The sequence below is a fragment of the Homarus americanus genome, unplaced genomic scaffold (assembly GCF_018991925.1).
Source record: "Homarus americanus isolate GMGI-L3 unplaced genomic scaffold, GMGI_Hamer_2.0 scaffold16889, whole genome shotgun sequence".
Lineage (NCBI taxonomy): Eukaryota > Metazoa > Arthropoda > Malacostraca > Decapoda > Nephropidae > Homarus > Homarus americanus.
The window spans coordinates 530304-552500 of record NW_024725586.1 but is presented as its reverse complement, the minus strand read 5'-3'; the positions used below and the strand labels follow the sequence as shown (position 1 = coordinate 552500).

Here is a 22197-nt window from a genome sequence, read left to right as displayed (position 1 = left end):
GTGGAAAGTCATGATTGGTTGATTTCTCATGACGTAATCACCTGGAAAAGACAGCTCTAATTGGTTCCGGGGAAAGAACGCCCTTTTTTTTACTGGCTGATTCATGCATGACGTCATCGATTACGTCATTAATTAACACACGGTCAATAGCTTATTTCACCTGAGGATTAAACACCCCCAACATTACCTGGGGGTTAGATCAGGTTAAAATAAATCCCTTAAAATAAATCCCTCAGAATAAATCCCTCAGAATAAATCCCTCAGAATAAATCCCTCAGAATAAATCCCTAATTAACTCCATACACATACCACCTCCGGCCTCCTCCTCCTCTTGAAGCTTAAAGAAGGCAGGGTATAAATACTCGAGGGGGGGGGGGGCAAGAGGATGCTAAGCCCCAGGAGGACATTAGGTCGAGAATCCAATAGGTTGTATATATAGAACAGAACCATCCTGAAGGTAAACAAATTTCAACCTCCATTCTATCTAAGACGCTGTTGTTGTTGTTGTATGATTTTTTTCGGGGAAAGAGGGGAGAAGGGGAGAGGGGGAGGAGCAGAGGAAGGAAGGGGGGAGAGGAGAAGGGTGGGGGAAGGAAGAAGGAAGGGGGTGGAAATGGTAGTTAATAGTGAGATATGTGTACATGGTGTGACGTGTGTACATGGTGTGAGGTGTACATGGTGTACATGGTGTGACGTGTATATGGTGTGACGTATATGGTGACGTGTATGTAGGTGACGTGTGTATGTGGTGACGGTACATGGTGACGTGCAGCGGTGACGTATATGGTGTGACGTGTACAGGCTACGGTGTGACGTGTGTATATGGTGTGACGTACATGGTGTGACGTGTATATGGTGTGACGTGCTACGATGACGTGTGTATGGTGTGACGTGTACATGGTGTGACGTATATGGTGACGTGTACATGGTGTGACGTACATGGTGACGTATATGGTGTGACGTGTACATGATGTGATGTGTACATGGTGTGACGTACATGGTGTGACGTGTGTACATGGTGTGACGTATAGTGACGTGTGTACATGGTGTGACGTGTGTACATGATGACGTATATGGTGATGTGTACATGGTGTGACGTGGTATATGGTGTGACGTGTGTACATGGTGACGTGTGTACATGATGTGACGTGTGTACATGGTGTGACGTGTACATGGTGTGACGTGTATATAGTGTGACGTGTGTACAGTACATGGTGTGACGTGTGTATATGGTGTGACGTGTGTACATGGTGTGACGTGTGTACATGGTGTGACGTGTGTACATGGTGTGACGTCAACGTTCTGACTCGCATACGAACAAGTAAATCAGATATTGAAATTTTTTCCTTAACGATTCAGTACTTTTTTCCCAGGTATATATTTCCTAGTGTAATACTTTTTTCCCCACTAGCCTATTACTTTACTCCCAAAAGATTCACTGTGTGTGTGTGTGTGTGTGCTTGTAGGGGGGACGGGGTGAGGGTAGGGGGATGGGGTGAGAGGTAGGGGGGATGGGGTGAGGGGAGGGAAGGGGAGGAAGCGGCGCACCACTACTCTATGACAAGCGACCGGCTGGCTGCCTCCCAGAACCTTCAGAACATAGCGACCCTCATAGGGTGGTGAGGTGGAGGGAGGGAGGAGGAGGGGAGGGAGGAGGAGGAAGGGGAGGGAGGAAGAAGAGGGAGGAAAGAAGGAGAAGGGGATGAGGAAGGGAGCAGAAAGAATAGGAGGTTTAGAGAGGGTGTGTGTGTGTGTGTGTGTGTGTGCGTGTCGTGGTCAGCGCCAAAACACCACACTCGAACACACTCGGTCAAGGTCACACACTCGTACGACGCAGTTACTTGTACGTGTGTCATTTGTTTACTATTATTATTATTATCATTATTATTATTATTATTATTATTATATTTCTTCTCTTCTTCTCTTCCCCCTCTACCTCTTCCTCCTCCTGGGGCTATCTTAAAGGCTATACCAGGGCTATCTTAAAGGCTATACTAGGGCTATCTTAAAGGCTATACTAGGGCTATCTTAAAGGCTATACCAGTACTATCTTAAAGGGTATACCAGTACTATCTTAAAGGCTATACCAGTACTATCTTAAAGGCTATACCAGTACTATCTTAAAGGCTATACCAGTACTATCTTAAAGGCTATACCAGGGCTATCTTAAAGGCTATACCAGTACTATCTTAAAGGCTATACCAGTACTATCTTAAAGGCTACACCAGTACTATCTTAAAGGCTATACCAGTACTATCTTAAAGGCTATACCAGGGCTATCTTAAAGGTACACCAGGGCTATCTTAAAGGCTACACCAGGGCTATCTTAAAGGCTATACCAGGGCTATCTTAAAGGCTATACCAGTACTATCTTAAAGGCTATACCAGGGCTATCTTAAAGGCTATACCAGTACTATCTTAAAGGCTATACCAGTACTATCTTAAAGGCTATACCAGGGCTATCTTAAAGGCTACACCAGGGCTATCTTAAAGGCTACACCAGGGCTATCTTAAAGGCTATACCAGGGCTATCTTAAAGGCTATACCTACTATCTTAAAGGCTATACCAGGGCTATCTTAAAGGCTATACCAGGGCTATCTTAAAGGCTACACCAGTACTATCTTAAAGGTTATACCAGGGCTATCTTAAAGGCTATACCAGTACTATCTTAAAGGCTATACCAGGGCTATCTTAAAGGCTATACCAGGGCTATCTTAAAGGCTATACCAGTTCCTATCGTTTCGTAATAAAATACAGAAGAGTTCTCGCAGTGTTGGCAACCAGACATGACTCACTGTTGCCAGATGTCGCTGACGAGAATTAATCGATTTTTTTTTTGGGGGGGGTGTGTGGGGGGGACTTGAATATATATAAAGTGGGAGTGGTCAAGGTCAAAAGTTCAAGGTCAAGAGGTCAAGGAATAAGGTCAAGGTTATTTTTTTCTGTGATTCTTCTCCCTCTGGCAACACATTTTAGTAATTATTGATCATCTGGCAACACACACACACACACACACACACACACAGTGAACTCTCATAGGGTCATGTGATGTGTAATTTATAAACACCTTTCACTTTTTCCACTTAGTATTGTACAGTTTAATCCCAGTTAGTTCATCAGCGAGTCGCCAGATAGATAGATAGCTAGATAGATAGATAGATAGATAGATAGATAGATAGATAGATAGATAGATAGATAGCTTACTTTGATAAAATATGAATGTGTGTGTGTGTGATGACCTGACACGGGAGGCAACAGTGCACGTGGCAACATTGGTTAACTCTCTCTCTCTCTCTCTCTCTCTCTCTCTCTCTCTCTCTCAACAATGCCAACCGTTAGCCACAGAGACAGACAGAGAGAGAGAGAGAGAGAGATAAAGAGAGAGATAAAGAGAGAGAGATAGGTTCAACTCAACAAACCCCCGTGTGTCTCGTTTCCACCGTCTTGAGATAATCTTGCACGAGAGACCCTATAAGAGACTGGTGCGAGATCTCTTCCCTGCCTCGAGACTCTCTACTTGGCGAAGCTTCGTCTGGCGTAACTTGTGGGGCGTCGAGTGAATATATTTTCTCCCGTATAAAATTGGTTGAATAAAATTGTTGGTTGGTATCACATGAGAATCCCCCCCCTCCCCCCTCCCCCAGTTTATTTCACCTGACGATTAACCACGCTAATATTAACCTAATCTAACCCTATCAAATTTAACTTAACCTGACTAAACCTTGATGTTACTTTAACCTCACCCAACGTAACCCAACCAAACCCTAACCAAACCATAACCATAACCTAACCTAACCTCATCCCCAGGTGTGTGAGTGTACCTGTCAAGTCATATAGTTAAGATGCAGGTCGAGATGTGTTAAGACTCTGGGTAAACCTAAGTACGATTCTGTCCGCTGGAAGATGTTTTGGTGATGAGTATTTTGTCCAGTTCATGAGGCTGGTGACGTAATATTGTCCAGCGAGGTAAATTGTCCGGTGTTTATTTATTTGTTTGTTTATTTTATGGTGTAATAAAGGTTGGTACTTTGTTGTGTGGGATCTATCGGTGTTGTGTACAGTAGAGGTGAGAACTGACTCTTGTTCTTCCCCAACAGGAGCGAATGACTGAGGACAGACGAAGGACCTCACCAGCCTAGCACCACCATCAGCCGTCACCCTCCAGTACCTACAGGCCCGTCTCAATCTGCCCGGCCCCGCCCCCTCGACAGTACCGCCGTTAACCTTGTCGTGACCCAGAAACTCGCCCTCAAAAAAAGCTTCCCACAATGCACCTTGAGATCCAAGTGGCGCTCAACTTCGTCATCTCATATATGTACAACAAATTGCCACGGCGGAGAGTGAACATCTTCGGGGAGGAGCTGGAGAAGGCGCTGAAGGAGAAGTTTGAGGGACACTGGTACCCTGACAAGCCTATGAAGGGCTCCGCCTACCGCTGTCTCAAAGCCGGAGACCCCATCGACCCCGTCCTGGAGAAGGCGGCGAGGGAGGCCGGCATGGAGGTTCGAGAAATCAAGGACAACCTCCCAGAGGACCTCGCCGTCTGGGTGGACCCAGGTGAGGTGTCCTACAGGATTGGAGAGAAGGGACAGATCAAAGTCCTGTACTCCGAGGCCGCGGAGTCCGCCACACAAGAGGAGAACCTCGACAAGGAGGTGACAAAAACGTTCAACCCAGAGGCACAGTGCTTCAAGCCTATCGACAACCTGAGTTCGTCCCTTAGCAACGTGTCGATCAGCCCGAAGTCGACGTCGCCATACTCGGCCAGCTCGCCCACGCCGCCCTTCAAGCAGCGGGAGGCGTCCCCCATCAACGCCTTCCTCAACAAGAGCTCCGCCCCTCTCACCTTTACAACCGCTACCTTTGCCCAAACAAAATTCGGGTCCACAAAACTAAAGACGAGTACCAAGCGAGCCAACCGCATGTCGCCCACAGAGTTCTCTCACTACATTAAGCAGCGACAGATGATCCAACAACAGCAACACGTGCAGCAACAACAACAGCAGCAACAGCAGGCGGTGGCGGTAGCGACGGCCGGGTTCGGCAGTCAGTTCCCCCCGTCCAGGCCTCGCTCTCTGAGCCCCAACCCGCCCCTGGAGCCCCAGGGAGTGTACTTCCCCGGCGGCGCCCCGGGGGGCGGGGCCTACAACCCCTGGGGCCGCGGCATGTTCGACCAGAGCTTCACGTCACCGTCCTTCTTCACCGACCTGCTGCCCCCTGCCAGCCAGCAGGCGGCAGGACCCAAGTTCCCGCCTATGTATGAGCCCCTGAATGGTGGCATGATGGGCGGAGCCGCCCCCGGTGCCGCTTCCATGGGCGCCGGCGACAAGGCGACAGCGCTGAACGAGGGCGTGATGGGCGTGTACCCGGCGTCGCAATACCAGCACCTGCTAGTGGCCAACTAGAGGACGGGCGGGCCAGTACCACCAGCAGCAGCCTCCTCCTTGTCTCCCTGACCCGCCACGGAACAAAATCAAAAGGTGTCGCCTGAACTTGAGCGTGTCCCAGCAGGAGGACGGGCGGGCGTGTGGGCGTGTGGGCGGGGCAGCTGGCTGCTGGCCGCCACCGCCCACACCTGCACCAGCAGATCTGACACCACCTGCCATTATCCTTCACCTTTTATAATTTTGTACTGCCTCAGGTATAGACGATTTGGTTTATAGTATAATGACGAATATGCCCATGTTTCATAGAGTTGCCCATGGCTAAGGTAATATGCCCATGTTTCATAGAGTTGCCCATGGCTAAGGTAATATGCCCATGTTTCATAGAGTTGCCCATGGCTAAGGTAAAATGCCCATGTTTCATAGAGTTGCCCATGGCTAAGGTAAAATGCCCATGTTTCATAGAGTTGCCCATGGCTAAGGTAAAATGCCCATGTTTCATAGAACAATACAAGAGTTGCCCATGGCTAAGGTAATTGAAAGGTTGACTTTTCAAAGCCGATGGTTGTGAATCTGTACATAGGTTTTGTCTGCGAGAACAATACGAGGCACAGACTGTTGTTGTAAGCATGGATAAGATTACATTGTTGTACAATATGTACCCTTTATTATCATTAACAAATATGGCATATATTTTTCTTACTTGTACAACTATTAACTAACCGGTACGGTTTCTCTTAAGGTACGAAAACTAAATAATTTTGTGATAAGATGTGTGATAGAAGAGTGCAGTAGCGGTCCAGTACAAATATACACCCGATCTTGTTGTCCTTATAGAGGGTGAGTCTTCACGAGGGACTTTAAAACAAAAAGAAAAAAAAAGCCAAAAATATGTATCACAATTTAACCCAATCAGACACCACCACGCTACTGTGAACCAAAAGTAGAACCTAGACACTACACGAGTACGTAGGCCAGTCTCTCGAGGGAGGCGCTGAAGGTACTCTCGCCCGGCTTCTTCTGGCCCGGGGCTTTAATTGCCTTCTTCAGTTCTTTGATATCTCAGTAGAACTCCCTCACGTCCCGAGGAGCAAGGTGGTGACACTGAGGTGGCACTGAGTGGCACTAAGGTGACAAGATGGGCTCCAGGGTGATTACGGAAAAGTGTGTGTACGTTCGTTGAGAAGATAATGACTGACCGGCTTGGAGAGAGAGCGAGCGAAAGAGTGAGAGAAAGGGAGAGAGAGAGCGAGAGAAAGAGAGAGAGAGAAATGTAAAAAAATAAATAAAAACTTATAGAAGTGGTGATGGTTTGGAGAGGTGTTTGAGGATAACGTTGAATATTTTCCTGTTACATGTTTTAACTCTCATATCGACGGTAGACGAGGGTAGACGAGGGTAGATAAAGTAGAATACAATTGTAGAATATACGAACTCGCTGGCCCCGTGTTGTCGCCGCGAGAAATTTTATATTGAGTGTTTATCTGTGTTAGTTTACAGTGATTGTGTGAATGACTGCTATAATATTTTGGTAAACTATTTCTACCAACTGTAGCGTAATACCCTGTCTGCCAGCATACATACATACCTTCTTTACTCATGTTGTGTGACTCTGGGTTGGTGATGTTTACAAGTACGTATCTTTACTGAAGCTGGGATGTGTGAAAGCTCAGATTCAGGTTAAAATACGCCAGGTCCGGGCGTTGGATCCTAGAGATCCAGGCTAGAAATTGTAGAGCCACGCTAAAATACGCCAGGTCCGGGCTATGATACGCCAGGTCCGGGCTATGATACGCCAGGTCCGGGTTATGATACGCCAGGTCTAGGCTATATACGCCATGTCTAGCACAGAATACGCCCAACCTGACTTATAGACGCCTGATCGCGAACTAGCTATAGCAAAAAGTTAGTCAACGCGAAGAAAAAAACAACATTTTATCTGTAAGACTCAAGTGTGGCGAGCTCTCAGGAGGCCAGAAGCCAAGCGAGGTCGCCTGGAGGTCTGAGGGTATCTTGGAGGCCGCCTGGAGGCTCTTAAGAGGCTTAGGGGTCTCCTGAAGGCCCACATGGAGGCCGCCTCAACACGTATCTGGTCGCTGCAAAACATTATATATTAAGATAGTCTAATGGAAAGGGCAAGATAATAAAAAATAGTTAAAAAAAAAGCTGTCAAATGACCCACGGAAATTTAATGACTCTGGGTCGGTTGTTTTTTGTCAATAGTCCGGTGATAATCACTATGTAATTAAGATTGTAATTAGACACGCTTGGGGTGTGCCGGCAGTCAGGGGTGCAGAAGGTGGCGGCAGGCTGGCACTAGGCAGGGCTGTGTTGGTGCCACCTTACTGTAAGAGTGTCACCACCACACACAGTAATCTGGTGTGGTGGTGAAGGCCGGTGGTGTGGCACTATTGGTGTGCCTCCCTCCTGGGGTGTGCCACAAGGGTACAACTACCACACACTCACACACCACTGTAGTGTGAGATGGTTGGCTGGCACCGAGGGTTGGCACTGTGTATGTATGTGTCCCCATCCTGCCAGAGCACCAGCACCCCTGACACCGGTCACCGTGGCACTACAAGAAACTCTCTGTCAAAAACCATACTTGCATCCCCAGTCATTATGCAGCCCATTCCTGTTTCATATATGAATTTGTCATTATTATTGTCTTTCTAGTCACAAAGTAACTACTATTTTTCTAAACAGTGACGCCCAACCAGGCTGTCTGCAAGTATAATATAATATATTCATTTTTATAATTTCTTATGTTTTTATTATTGTGAAAGAATTAATAAATGTGTAGTTTGGAAAGTCATCTTTTTTATTTATTTGAGTTAACATCATTATTTACCTTCTTCCTCTTTAATGGTTATAAGTCTTGGCTTTATGGTATTCTAAGACCACACTTAACCCTCAAGCGGGAGACACACACTTAACTAAGACTCAACTCCTTCGTGATCATCGTTTAAGAATCCCGACTGACGCTTAACCTTGTACCTCATGGCATCAGCTTATCCCCGAGTCAACCATCGTTACACCAAATAAGTTGTCTGTCCGCTTGAGTGTCGGTCTTAAGGGTTGTCTCAGAATGTAGGGTCCAGCCTTGAGGGTGAGTTGGTGTGTGAAGAGTGGCGGAGAGCGAGAAGCCTGAGCGAGAGTGAGCCAATCAGATCACTTACGAGTTAATCTTGATGTTTCAGCCAATCAGATCACCTTTATTACGAGTTCATCTTGATGTTTCAGCCAATCAGATCACTTATATTATGAGCTCATCTTGATGTTTCAACCAATCATTTGCTCTAGATACAAAATGCCAAAATTCCTCTCAGTATGCTTTAGCCAATGAGAATCCACGTGCTATAAATTCCAGAATTCTTCCTCATTTCCAACCCAACAGCAACAACCCAGTGCTCAAATTCCAAAAGTGTTCTTGGTGTTTCAAACAAAAAAAAAGTGCAAAACAAAAACAAAAAAGTTTACATAAAATTCCAGAATTCTTTTACCAAATTCCCCCTCCCCCCAAAAAAATTCTCTTGGTGTTTCACGTATATAAAAAAAAAGTGAACTGATGTTAATTCTAGCATTTTATACTCGGTGTGTTCATCAATAACGGGGCATTTATACAAGTTCCAGAATTTGATATTGATGTCTAAACTTTACACCAGCATAAACGACGTAAATTCCCAGATTCAAGTTGTTGGTAATTTTTTACTATTAACAAGATCAGTATTTGTCTCTTGAGGCCAGAATGAGAATTTTTTCAAGAATTATTCATCAACTTTTATTCACACTCATTAAACTCTGGACCCAAATTCTGACTCTACAATATTCCACACTTTTATGTCCCCTCAATTCCAGACCAATAAAAATAAACAAAGTAACCTCCCCTCCCCCCCCAAAAAAAAACTGACCAATGAAAACTTACCAACAAACCAGCTATCAGCCAATCAGAGCTTTGATATTTTTTAATGCCATCTGATTACCCAATAAAAACCCCACATTTTCTTGCCACAGAAACAAAAAACCAAAACAAATGAAGATCAGATGAAGGGATTACCGACGCTTGAATCAAATAAGATAAATAAGAATAATAAGGAACAATAAGGTTAATCAGATCCTATGTCAAGTATAAGGAGGAGAAGGCAGGATAGGAGGTAAAGGTGTGAGAGATAGGAGGTAGAGGTGTGAGAGATAGGAGATAGAGGTGTGAGAGATAGGAGGTAGAGGTGTGAGAGATAGGAGGTAGAGGTGTGAGAGATAGGAGATAGAGGTGTGAGAGAGAGATAGAGGAGAGATAGGGAGAGGAGGTGGGGAGAGATAGATAGAGGTGAGAGATAGGAGATAGAGGGAGAGATGGGAGGTAGAGGTGGGAGAGAGGGAGATAGAGAGAGAGTAGGGAGATGGGGTGTGAGAGATGGAGATAGGGGTGTGAGAGAGAGGGAGGTAGAGGTGTGAGATAGGAGAGGTGTGAGAGATAGGAGATAGGGGTGAGAGATAGGAGGTAAAGGTGGAGAGAGATGGGAGATAGAGGTGAGAGATAGGAGATAGAGGGAGAGAGATGGGAGATAGAGGTGTGAGAGATAGGATGAGGTGAGAGATAGGAGATAGAGGTGGAGAGATAGGAGGTAGAGGAGAGATAGAGAAGAGGTGGAGATAGGATAGAGGTGTGAGAGATAGAGATAGAGGTGTGGAGAGATAGAGATAGATGTGAGAGATAGGGAGGTAGAGGTGAGAGATAGGAGATAGAGGTGTGAGAGATAGGTAGAGGGGAGATAGGGAGATAGAGGTGTGAGAGATAGAGAGAGGTGGGGATAGGGGAGATAGGGGTGTGGGAGAGATAGGAGGTAGGTGTGAGAGATAGGGAGATAGGTGGGGAGAGAGAGAGATAGAGGTGGGAGATAGGAGATAGAGGGGGAGATAGAGATAGGGGTGGAGAGATAGAGGTAGAGGTGAGAGAGAGAGATAGAGGTGTGAGAGATGGGAGGTAGAGGTGAGAGATAGGGAGATAGAGGTGAGAGATAGAGATAGGGGTAGAGAGGTAGAGGTGAGAGAGATAGGAGATAGAGGGAGAGATAGGGAGATAGGGTGGGAGAAGAGGGGTGGAGGGGAGATAGAGGTGGAGAGAGAGATAGAGGTGTGAGAGAGATAGGGAGATAGAGGTGGAGAGATAGGGAGATAGGGTGGAGAGAGAGGTAGAGGTGTGAGAGATAGAGATGAGGAGATAGGAGAGAGAGGTGAGAGATAGGAGATAGAGGGAGAGATAGGAGGTAGAGGTGTGAGAGATAGAGATAGAGGGGAGAGATAGAGATAGAGGTAGAGATAGGATATGAGGTGGTAGATAGGGAGGAGGTGTGAGAGAGGGGAGAGGTGGAGAGATAGGGAGAGGGGTGAGAGGGGAGATAGAGGTGGAGAGATAGGAGATAGAGGTGGGAGATAGGAGATAGAGGTATGGAGAGATAGGAGAGATAGAGGTGTGAGGGATAGAGATAGAGGTGTGAGAGATAGGGAGGTAGAGGTGTGAGAGATAGGAGAGGAGGTGGAGAGATGGGAGATAGAGGTGAGAGATAGAGATAGAGGTGGAGATAGGAGGAGGTGAGAGATAGATAGAGGTGTGGAGAGATAGGAGATAGAGGTGGAGAGATAGAGATAGGAGGTGTGAGAGAGAGGGAGGTAAGAGATAGTGAGAGACAAGAGATAAGACCCACGAATCAGGAACAACAATTAAACACAACAACGAAGAGAGAATGGACGAAGACGCCGATAAATAACAAACAAAACAAAGAGGAGATGGAAATAAGTTGATAAAGAATGGAGGAGTGAAAGAGACGATAACAACTGAACCAAATACTTAATTATTCTCTGTTGTTTGTTGATCTTATACAAATAAAAAGAAACAAACAATAACAAAAGAAAGAATGTGATAATTAGAGAATAAAAATATACAGTAAATAAAAAAATAACCCAAAATGAATAAATTTGGAATTGAATAACAAAAAATAATAATAATAATTTAATTCGTTGATATTATTCATTTTTCATTCAGTTCTGACTTAGGAGTTAATGAAGACTTTGCCCCTTATATATATAGAGAGAGACAGAGAGACACTTATTTGGAGATATGATTGAGAGATAATGTGTACTGGGAAACATGTTGGGAGATAATGAGGTCAAGAGACTGGAGAGACACGGGGAGATAATACAGTCAAAACAGTTCATTTAATAAGAGAGAGATAGTTCATATGGGAAGAGATACTGAATTTATAAAGCCAGATTAGGTCGTGTGGGAGATAAAAAAAAGAGACATTAAAGTGAGATAGTTCATGTAGTGAGATTCGGTGGGAGACAGTGAGAGACACAAGAGACTGGTTTATTTTAGAGACAGAGAGATGACTTGAAGACTCGTGTACAGTGTGATAAAAAAAAATCCAAGGTGCTTGTTTCAGAGATTCTCTTTGAGATATATCAGCTGGAGAGACTCTGAGAGACGACAGCTATAAAAAAAATGTGATAGAGAAGGGGGGGGCGGGGGAGAGAGATAGACCCAAGAGAACAGCCGACTAAGAAACTCTAAAAGAGACGTTGGCTAAGAGACTACGTGAGACATATCGACTAAGAGATAGAGATAAGAGACACACCCCACAAGAATGGCATGAACTGAGAGAGACACCCCAAAAAATATCGCCTGATAACTTTGAGATAAAAACAACCACTGAGAGAGAAAGAGAGATAAAGAGACTTCTCCACCAGGCTCGCCCGCTACTGCTTGTGATAACTGCTGTACAAAGCCTCATCGTGTTGGTAGAGGTGTGAGAGATAGGAGGTAGAGATGTGAGAGATACGAGGTAGAGATGAGAGATAGGAGGTAGAGTTGTGAGATAGCAGGTAGAGATGAGAGATATAGGATAGAAGTGTGAGACAGGTGGTTCTGTCTGAGGTGCAGCTCGTGTCAACATCGTGTACGTAAAGGTAAATTAGACCATAAATAATTGTTGTATATCTTCTAAGTTCAATATTATAGTGAATTGTATATATATATATATTTATCTATATATATATTTCTTTTTTGAAGGGGGAGGCGTGATGGTGATGGTGATGATGATGGTGATATGATGGTACTTAGTGATGATGATGATGATGATGATGATGATGATGATGATGATGATGATGATGATGGTACTTAGTGATGATGATGATGATGATGATGATAGTGTGAAAAAAATACATATACTATTATTCTACCTCAGTCGGTTAGTGTTGTAAACAGACCCACCTGAGGGAGGTAATAATTTATTGTGAACGGACAGGTAGAGCTAAAACACCTATACACACACATACGTACACACACACAGATGATGGTACAGGTTCACCTTGATTCTGGTGACTTCTGGCAGCTGTTTGTGGGTGGTGAACGTGGTTGGGCGTGGATGGGCGGGGATGGGCGGGATGTGACTACAAGACAAGACTCTTAGTTAGACCGCGCCTGCCCCACCCCCTCCCCACCCCTTCCCCCGTCTTAAATCCTGTCCATATGTGTGTGTCTGTCTGTGTATGTACGTCTGTCTGTGTATGTACGTCTGTCTGTGTCTGTCTGTGTCTCTATTTTGTGAAATGAAAAAATAAAATAAAAAGAAAGAAAAGAAAAAGAAATAAGACATTGTAGTGATGTGAGGTGAAGACAGTGCTAAGTCTCTGAGGGTTATTGTATAGTGGCGTAGAGGCGACATTCTCACACTTTGTAACACCAATACCGAACATATCTGTATTAAATAACCAAAAGATAAACAATAAACAATGATGCATATAGTGATGTGGTAGAGGAGACTTGTCTATACCTTCTTGAGTAGTGGTGGTAGTAGTGGTAGTCGTGGTAGTGGTAGGTGGTGGTAGGTAGTGTCACAACCCTATTTCTTACCTGTTTGAGTATACGACACCTGTATTCCGACACACACACACACACAGGTGGTCTTTCCCTTATAAATTATATCTTACCTGTCCCTCATTATTCTCGTCTCTCACACCTGTCCTCTGCACCTGTCCTCCCCATAAACTGGTTCCTCACACCTGTTCTCCCATAAACTGGTTCCCTCTCACACCTGTCCTCCCTAAACTGGTTCCCTCTCACACCTGTTCCATATTTTACACCTAAGTACTATCACACCCAGTACACCTGCCCCTCCACCACACCCACCCACCCACCCACACCTACCCACCCCATCACACCCACCCACCACACCCACCACCCACCACACCCACCACCCACCACACCTACCCACACCACACCCACCAACACCACACCTACCCACCCACCACACCTACCCACTCCACCACACCTACCCACAACACCACACCTACCCACAACACCACACCTACCCACAACACCACACCTACCTCCTCTACCACACCACACCATTTTGCCCTGAGATTTTTGTTCACTGACCTGAGACGTGACCTATACCCCTTAAGCGTGACCTTTACCCCTTACGCGTGACCTTTACCCCTTAAGCGAGAGGTTGTGTTTGAGCGCTGTCATGCTGTAATACTTCCGCCTTGCACAGGATGTATCAATAAACCAGCTCACCCCTCACCCTCCCCCACCTCCCCCTCACCCTACCCCCTCACCTCTAAACTTTAACTCAGGTGAGGTAATCAACAAGGCTCCTACATCACCACATCAGTATAGACAAAAGAGAGACAGACAGCCACTCTTATATCAACGCGACTTGGATGAGAATGGCGATGGTATTACGATAGTTTGAAATGTACTAAAAGGAAAAGTTAATGATAATGTTAATAATAATAATAATACCTTTTTATATAACACAAGAGATACAGTCTAGGATCCATGTAACTGTTATTTTATGTAACTTTATTTTATTTGCATCTGTAGAGTTGAAGAGAGATATATCGCTTCAGTGTACACAATGACTAGCTTACTCACCCCCACCACCCCTTCTCCCCCAACCCCCACCCACCTCCCTCAACCCCCACCACCCCTCCCTCAACCCCCCACCAACCTTCTCCCTCAACCCCCCACCACCCCTTCTCCCTCAACCCCCCAATACGGACAGCGCAGATGCCAGGAATGTTCAGGGGTGCCACGGAGAGGTCATGCAGTGCCACGGAGAGGTCAGGCAGTGCCACGGAGAGTCATAGAGGTCATGCAGTGCCACGGAGAGTCATAGAGGTCATGCAGTGCCACGGAGAGTCATAGAGGTCATGCAGTGCCACAGAGAGTCATAGAGGTCATACAGTGCCAAGGAGAGTCAAAGAGGCCATACAGTGCCACGGAGAGTCACAGAGGACACGCAGTGCCACGATGAGTCACAGAGGTCATACAGTGCCAAGGAGTGCCACAAGCAGCCAGCCACAAACCCACACGGACAGCAGCTACGGACGAACAAAAATGATATCACGGACGAATGAGTTAAATCAAGAAAGAAAACGACAAAGTACGGACAAAAGAGAGAGAGAGAGAGAGAGAGAGAGAGAGAGAGAGAGAGAAGGGGGGGGGGGGTAAAATAAAACAGTGACCCAAATACACCAGTGCTCAAGCTTTATCCAGTGTATCAGGGAATAAGCTTTGATAGCAAAAGCTGATTCAAGCCTTCAAAAGCTGACGAAAACAAAGACGAAGCCAAAAAGCTCTCATATGATCGATGTTATATAATAGACCTTGATAACTGTGTTCGTTAGGTTAGGTTAGGTTAGGTTAGGTTGTTATAGTGAGTCAGCTTTGTTAACGAATAATGACTTGGGTGTGATGACTGTTGTGACCTGAGGTGACTTGGCGGTGACCTAAGATGATCTGAAGTGACCTGAGATGATCTGAAGTGACCTGAGGTGACCTTATGTGACCTGGAGCGACCTGGAGGAAGGGAGTCAAAGGTTTAGGAGCTTCAGTTATATGAGTTGCTCTTTGTGACCCTAATTAAGGCACTGTAGTAGTCTGACGTACACACACACACACACACACACACACACACACAACACTGAATAAAACACGGTGTGCCCTGTAACCCCTTCAGTGTACCATGAATCATTGAACCAAGAGTAATAAAAAAAAATAAAAATAAAAAATCTTATGCAATGCAGTTCGTTCTCGACGTGTGCAAAGTCTCCTATGCACTCTTGTCCAGTTAAAGCTGCAGTGTGAGGCGCGGCTGACAACACCGGCTACCATGCAACCTCACTTCAGGCGGGGAGCAGCTACCACCACTACCACCATCATTACCTCCCTCACCACTATTACCACCATCTCTACCATCGGCTCCACCTTCATAATCATCATCACTACCACCATCACCACTATTACCACCATCTCTACCATCGGCTCCACCTTCATAATCATCATCACTACCACCACTACCACCATCACCACTATTACCACCATCTCTACCATCAACTCCACCTTCATAATCATCACCACTGCCACCACCATCACTACTACCACCACCACCAGAGGTACAAGATTGTCTGCGAACAATGAAGTTGATGGTGGTGGTCTTAGGCTAGTGTGTTGGTGGTAGGTTGTGTGAAGGATACAATGTGTACAGGTTTACACACGCACGCACACACACACGCACACACACTATATCGACAACCACTGTGCGTGTCGTCAGAATCATCGACAACCACTGTGTGTGTCGTCAGAGTCATCGACAACCACTGTGTGTGTCGTCAGAGTCATCGACAACCACTGTGTGTGTCGTCAGAATCATCGACAACCACTGTGTGTGTCGTCAGAATCATCGACAACCACTGTGTGTGTCGTCAAAGTCATCGACAACCACTGTGTGTGTCGTCTGAATCATAGACAACCACTGTGTGTGTCGTCAGAATCATCGACAACCACTGTGTGTGTCGTCAGAGTCATCGACAACCACTGTGTGTCGTCAGAGTCATCGACAACCACTGTGTGTGTCGTCAGAGTCATCGACAACACCATGTGTCGTCAGAGTCATCGACAACCACTGTGTGTCGTCAGTCATCGACAACCACTGTGTGTCGTCAGAATCATCGACAACCACTGTGTGTGTCGTCAGAGTCATCGACAACCACTGTGTGTGTCGTCAGGTTATCGACAACCACTGTTGTGTCGTCAGAATCATCGACAACCACTGTGTGTGTCGTCAGAATCATCGACAACCACTGTGTGTGTCGTCAGAATCATCGACAACCACTGTGTGTGTCGTCAGAATCATCGACAACCACTGTGTGTGTCGTCAGAATCATCGACAACCACTGTGTGTCGTCAGAGTCATCGACAACCACTGTGTCGTCAGAATCATCGACAACCACTGTGTGTGTCGTCAGAATCATCGACAACCACTGTGTGTGTCGTCAGATCATCGACAACCACTGTGTGTGTCGTCAGAATCATCGACAACCACTGTGTGTGTCGTCAGAATCATCGACAACCACTGTGTGTGTCGTCAGAGTCATCGACAACCACTGTGTGTGTCGTCAGAATCATCGACAACCACTGTGTGTGTCGTCAGAATCATCGACAACCACTGTGTGTGTCGTCAGAATCATCGACAACCACTGTGTGTGTCGTCAGAGTCATCGACAACCACTGTGTGTGTCGTCAGAATCATCGACAACCACTGTGTGTGTCATCAGTATCGACAACCACTGTGTGTGTCGTCAGAATCATCGACAACCACTGTGTGTGTCGTCAGAATCATCGACAACCACTGTGTGTCGTCAGAATCATCGACAACATCGTCACCCCCAAGTTAACGTCAAAATTGTACACAGATCCACGTTGTTGAACTTTATAAACGAGTAACAGAAAAAAGGTTTACTTAGATAGTCAATTGAACTTATGACCTCTTGTAAGTGTTCAATTCAACATACAAGTGTGGTGTAGCACTTTATGTTGGGGGAGTCCAGCAGCAGCCACAAGTACCGTACAAGAACAGAACAATGCTCTTAACCTCTAATAGTGCCAAGAACAACAACAAACTCAAAAACACTTTCATAAACATTAAACCCAAAAAATCAAAGAAAGTGTTTAGTACAACTGTTGGTTATGTTTAGGCAGAACCAAAACAAAGTAAAATAATAGTTTGGAGATGTGTGTGTGTGTGGCGACCTGAGTACAAAGACTTGGCTTACTTAACCTGAGTGGCAAATCGGAGGGTGTTGATGGAGAGGCTTCAAGACATCTACGTGGTGCCGCCCTGACGTTCCCAGACACTCATACACACACACACACTCAGACACAGTTTTCTCTATGTATATTTTGCATGAACTGTATACAAGTAAGGGGTTCTGATACAGCATTTACCAGAACCTAAACGTCTTTTCGTCAAGGAGAGAGAATGTATCAGTCAATGAGTAACTAGCGAGGTATTGGTGTAAGTAGGGTGTCGACATTCCTGTGTATGTATGTGTGTTTTGTAAGGTGAATATTATTAATGTAACATCCTCATCCCTAATACTTGAGGTGAGGAGGAGGAGGAGTTTAAGGAATGGCCGCTAACACTTGACAGTTCTGCAGGGGACAGGCGTGTGTGTTGAAGGGTCACCCCCCACCCCTTCCCCACGCCTAACACGGGTAATGGTGACTTTGTGTTCGTTGAGAGATACTGAACAGAAATAAATATGGAACTTGTACGTGAAAGGTTCTTATTGACGGCAACAAACCACAATATTAAAACAATGGATTAACTGGATGTGCTTTCTTGTGCATTTGACCACAGCGTACAGTACATAATAATAATATAATAATAATAAATAAAAAAATCCCTTTCGTTTGTACATAAGTCACTTCCCCCCTCCCTCCCACCCTCACCACCACCCCTCAGTCATCTTTACCCCCTCACTCCCCCACCCCCCTTCCCTCTCCCATCCTTTGAGTGAGGACCAGCCCACGACCAGCCGAGGACCAGCTCAGGATCAGCTCGGGACCTACGGCGTGGTGATGAAGGGCGTTTCCTCAGCGTCATAAACCTCACAGCTGCTGTCGTCTCCTTCCAATTGTCGCAGCTTTGTGTGGGAATACTTGTGTAAAATGCAAATAAAACTTTTGTAGTCCTATTTCTTACTTAAGGAAGCTATGTGTAATTTAAGGGATCTCCATCCAATATATAAAGACATTACTAAATGTGTACAGTTATAATTTTTCATACTGTTGTAAGATTTTTAAGTTTTTATTAAACCGTTTTGTGCATTGACTCTCTGGCTTTTATTAACCACCCTTAATTACCTAACAGGGGATATATATACCTGACCTGACCTGTCCTGTCCTGACCTGACCTGTCCTGATGACCTGACCTTACATGCCCTGACCTGACCTAACCTGAACTGAAAAGAACTCGCCCCCTCTCCTCTTACCTCACTCCCACTTCTCCTCACCTCTCCTCACCTCCTCACCCTCACCTCACCCCTCACCCCAGAAGAGGAAGAGGAAGACAAAGAAAAAGAAAAGGAAATACAAAAATAAACAAATAATAATAAATAAAAATAATAATAAACATATAACAAAAAATGACAAAAAGAAACAGAAAAAAACAAGAATGGAAGATAAATACAAAATAAAGACAAAATACAAAGAATACAAAACAGAAGATTGGTAAAACAACGAGAAATACAAAGAAACAGAAGAAGTAGAATGTAAGAAGAAGTTAAAATAGAAAAAGACAGAGAGAATACAAAAGGAGAAATGCAGATTAATAAAATACAATAGGGAGAATACAGTAGACAATACAAAATACAGCGAGACGTGTTCGTTATATCACAGCTTCAGAATAACACAGACACATACATACATACATACATACATGTATCCATACATACATACATACATATATCCATCCATCCATCCATACATACATACATACATCCATACATACATACATCCATACATACATATATCCATACATACATATATCCATACATACATACATACATACATACATACTTATATCCATCCATACATACATACATACATTTAGTTAAGTATTATATAGTCACTGTAGGTCACTGGGAAGGATTCACCTGTGTGTTAAGCCCAGGTAATTAAAGGTATTTCCCAGGTAAATAAACACCCAATTAGTGTGACCAGAAATAGGCAACCAATTACAGTCACGAGGTATAAGTGAAATGGCATCTTATTTACGGGTTATTAAATAGGGTAAATAAATAATGATTACAATGACACAATATGGAAATAAGAAGCAATTAATAAATAGGTCGACAATTACGGACTCAATTGCAGAGACCAATTAGGGAAAAGATGGAATAGTTAATTTATATATATGAAGGAGAGAGAGAGAGAGAGAGAGAGAGAGAGTCATAACTCATCATTGCCACACACAGAACCAACACCAAACACACACACTTTCGGAATTTCCTAGAATCTTCTCTCAGTTGACGCCCCCCTACCCGAAAACTGATTAAAGAAGACCTGCTGAAACTGCCTCCTAACGCCGTGTGTCTGTCACCTGTTCATATACACACACGCGTTCACAGTCCTACATACATACATACACATACCCATACGTCCATGCACATTCACTCACACGTGCATGACATACACACACACGTACATCTCACACACACACACACACACACATACATCACACACACACACACACACACACACACACACACACACACACACACACACACACACACACACGAACTTTAATCCACAATTTCCAAGTATAAAAATAGTTACTAATCATATAAAACAATTCATGTTTTTATCATTCTTTCCTCTCCTCGTCTCTCTTTATCTTATTTCCTGCTTCTTCTTCTTCTTCTTTTTACCTCTACGAATTTTCCTCATTACCTACTAGAAAAAATATATATACTTTTTAATAGATAGAATGAAGTGTGTGTGTGTGTGTGTGTGTGTGTGTGTGTGTGTGACGAAATCAATTAACAGACTAAACCAATTCAATAACATCTGCCACGTTAACAACCATTCCTGACAGCTTGTTACAGGGGTCGACTCTCAGCTGCGTTTCATAGTAGTGTTGATTAAGGAAGCGTCCCACAAGGTGATTATCTCATTCAACTTTTACTTATTTATTTATTTATTTATTTATTTATTTATAAGTGCCCAAGGTGGAGCTCTCTCTACCCCCTGCCTACCCCCTCTGCCTTCTCCCTGCCCTACCCTCTGCCTCCTTCCCTGCCTACTCCCTGCCTCTCTACCTGCCTCCCCCCTCCCAAGCGTGAGTCCTCCAAACGTCACATTGTCAGCCAAGGTCGCGGATATTTCCTCAAGAGCCCCGCCATTGATCCTGCAGGCAGCTCCCTACTCGGCGCCTCCTTCAGGATCTAACACACACACACACACACACACACACACACCATGAGTTTGTGTAGGTGTATAACAGATCATTGTGGTGTGGTAATGGTGTTTGAGGTGCTCTTATTAAATAACTTGCGCCATTATGATCAATGTATAGGAATTTTGTAAGGAATGTTGTTTGTGTATTGAGAGAGAGGGGGGTGGGGGTGTGAGTGAGAGGTGGGGGTGTGAGGAGTGAGGGGTGGGGGTGTGAGGTGAGAGGAGAGAGAGAGAGAGAGAGAGAGAGAGAGAGAGAGAGAGAGAGAGAGAGAGAGAGAGAGAGAGAGAAAAGGGGGATAGAATGGGAGATAGAGAGAGAGAGAGAGAGAAAGGATAGAATGGGAGAGATAGCGAAAGAAGACTAGAGAGAAGAAGCGAAAAGAGAGAGAGAAAGAGAGGGAGAGAGAGAGAAACAGAATAGAGGATGAGAGATAGAGAAAGAGAGATAGAGAAAGAAGGAGAGAGAGAGAGAGAGATCTATTGACATGGCCCCCCCTTACATGGCCCAGCCCTCAGCCTCTGGCCTTGTCCGAGTCTTGTCAAGAAGCTAGAATTGGCCTCAACAAAGACCCCGTTATAGCCACACAGAAACCCCTTTTATTTTTACCTAGAGTACATCTGTCCTTACCTAGAGTACACCTGTCCTTACCTAGAGTAAACCTGTCCTCACCGAGAGTACACCTGTCCTTACCTAGAGTACACCTGTCCCTACCTAGAGTACACCTGTCCTTACCTAGAGTACATCTGTCCTACCTAGATGACACCTGTCCTTACCTAGAGTAAACCTGTCCTCACCTAGAGTACACCTGTCCTTACCTAGAGTACACCTGTCCTCACCTAGAGTACACCTGTCCTTACCTAGAGTACACCTGTCCTCACCTAGAGTACACCTGTCCTTACCTAGAGTACACCTGTCCTTACCTCATCATTCCTCCTACCCTCACCCTCCTACCCATACCCCCTCACACCCCTCCTCACCCTTCCACTGTGACCCTTCCTCACCCCCTAGCAACCATTATATAACCGGACGCGCGTAACCAAACGACTTAACGAGGCAGTTGGGCAGTTAGTTGTTCTTTAATTGCTTATGGTATATGTATTGAGTAATGGCGTGTGTCCAGTTTGATGTTTCTTTGTTTTTTGTTTGCGTGTTTGTTTGTTTGTTCGGGTGTGTGTGTGTATTTGGTGGTGTCAAGAGTATATGGTTATAAATAGGTGTCATTATTGATAGGAACACACACACACACACACACACACACACACACACATCCCTTCCATCTCTACACCCTCCAAACCACCCCCTCCACACCCCTCCAAACACACCGCCCCCTCCCTTCCCCAACAAGTCAATACACACCCTGAGCGACCTTGCCTGAATACCCCCACCCCACACCCCCACATCTGTTATGTATGATGAATATTTGACCACAGTTCAACGCGGCTCCCGGCTGGTCAGAAGAGTCGCTTTGTTTATAGTTTTTCGCTGTTCTACGTAGCACACACTT

At 45.0% G+C, this 22197-nt stretch overlaps 1 protein-coding gene and 1 long non-coding RNA gene across 3 annotated transcripts in view; both read left to right on the top strand.

Moving 5' to 3' along the window:
* LOC121865257 (protein Tob1-like) overlaps window positions 1–8196 on the top strand; it is a 72842-nt gene extending 64646 nt beyond the window's left edge. For both annotated transcript variants that reach the window (XM_042364616.1, XM_042364617.1), the window contains one exon: window positions 4099–8196. In XM_042364616.1, coding sequence (XP_042220550.1) covers window positions 4270–5406 — 1137 coding nt within the window. In that variant the 5' untranslated portion in view covers window positions 4099–4269 and the 3' untranslated portion in view covers window positions 5407–8196. The remainder of the gene's footprint in view (window positions 1–4098) is intronic.
* An 8271-nt stretch (window positions 8197–16467) lies between these two features.
* LOC121865256 lies at window positions 16468–16828 on the top strand. The gene is made up of 2 exons (XR_006088730.1): window positions 16468–16641; window positions 16730–16828. It is a non-coding gene; the product is annotated as an uncharacterized LOC121865256 (long non-coding RNA).
* Window positions 16829–22197: the final 5369 nt, after the last annotated feature.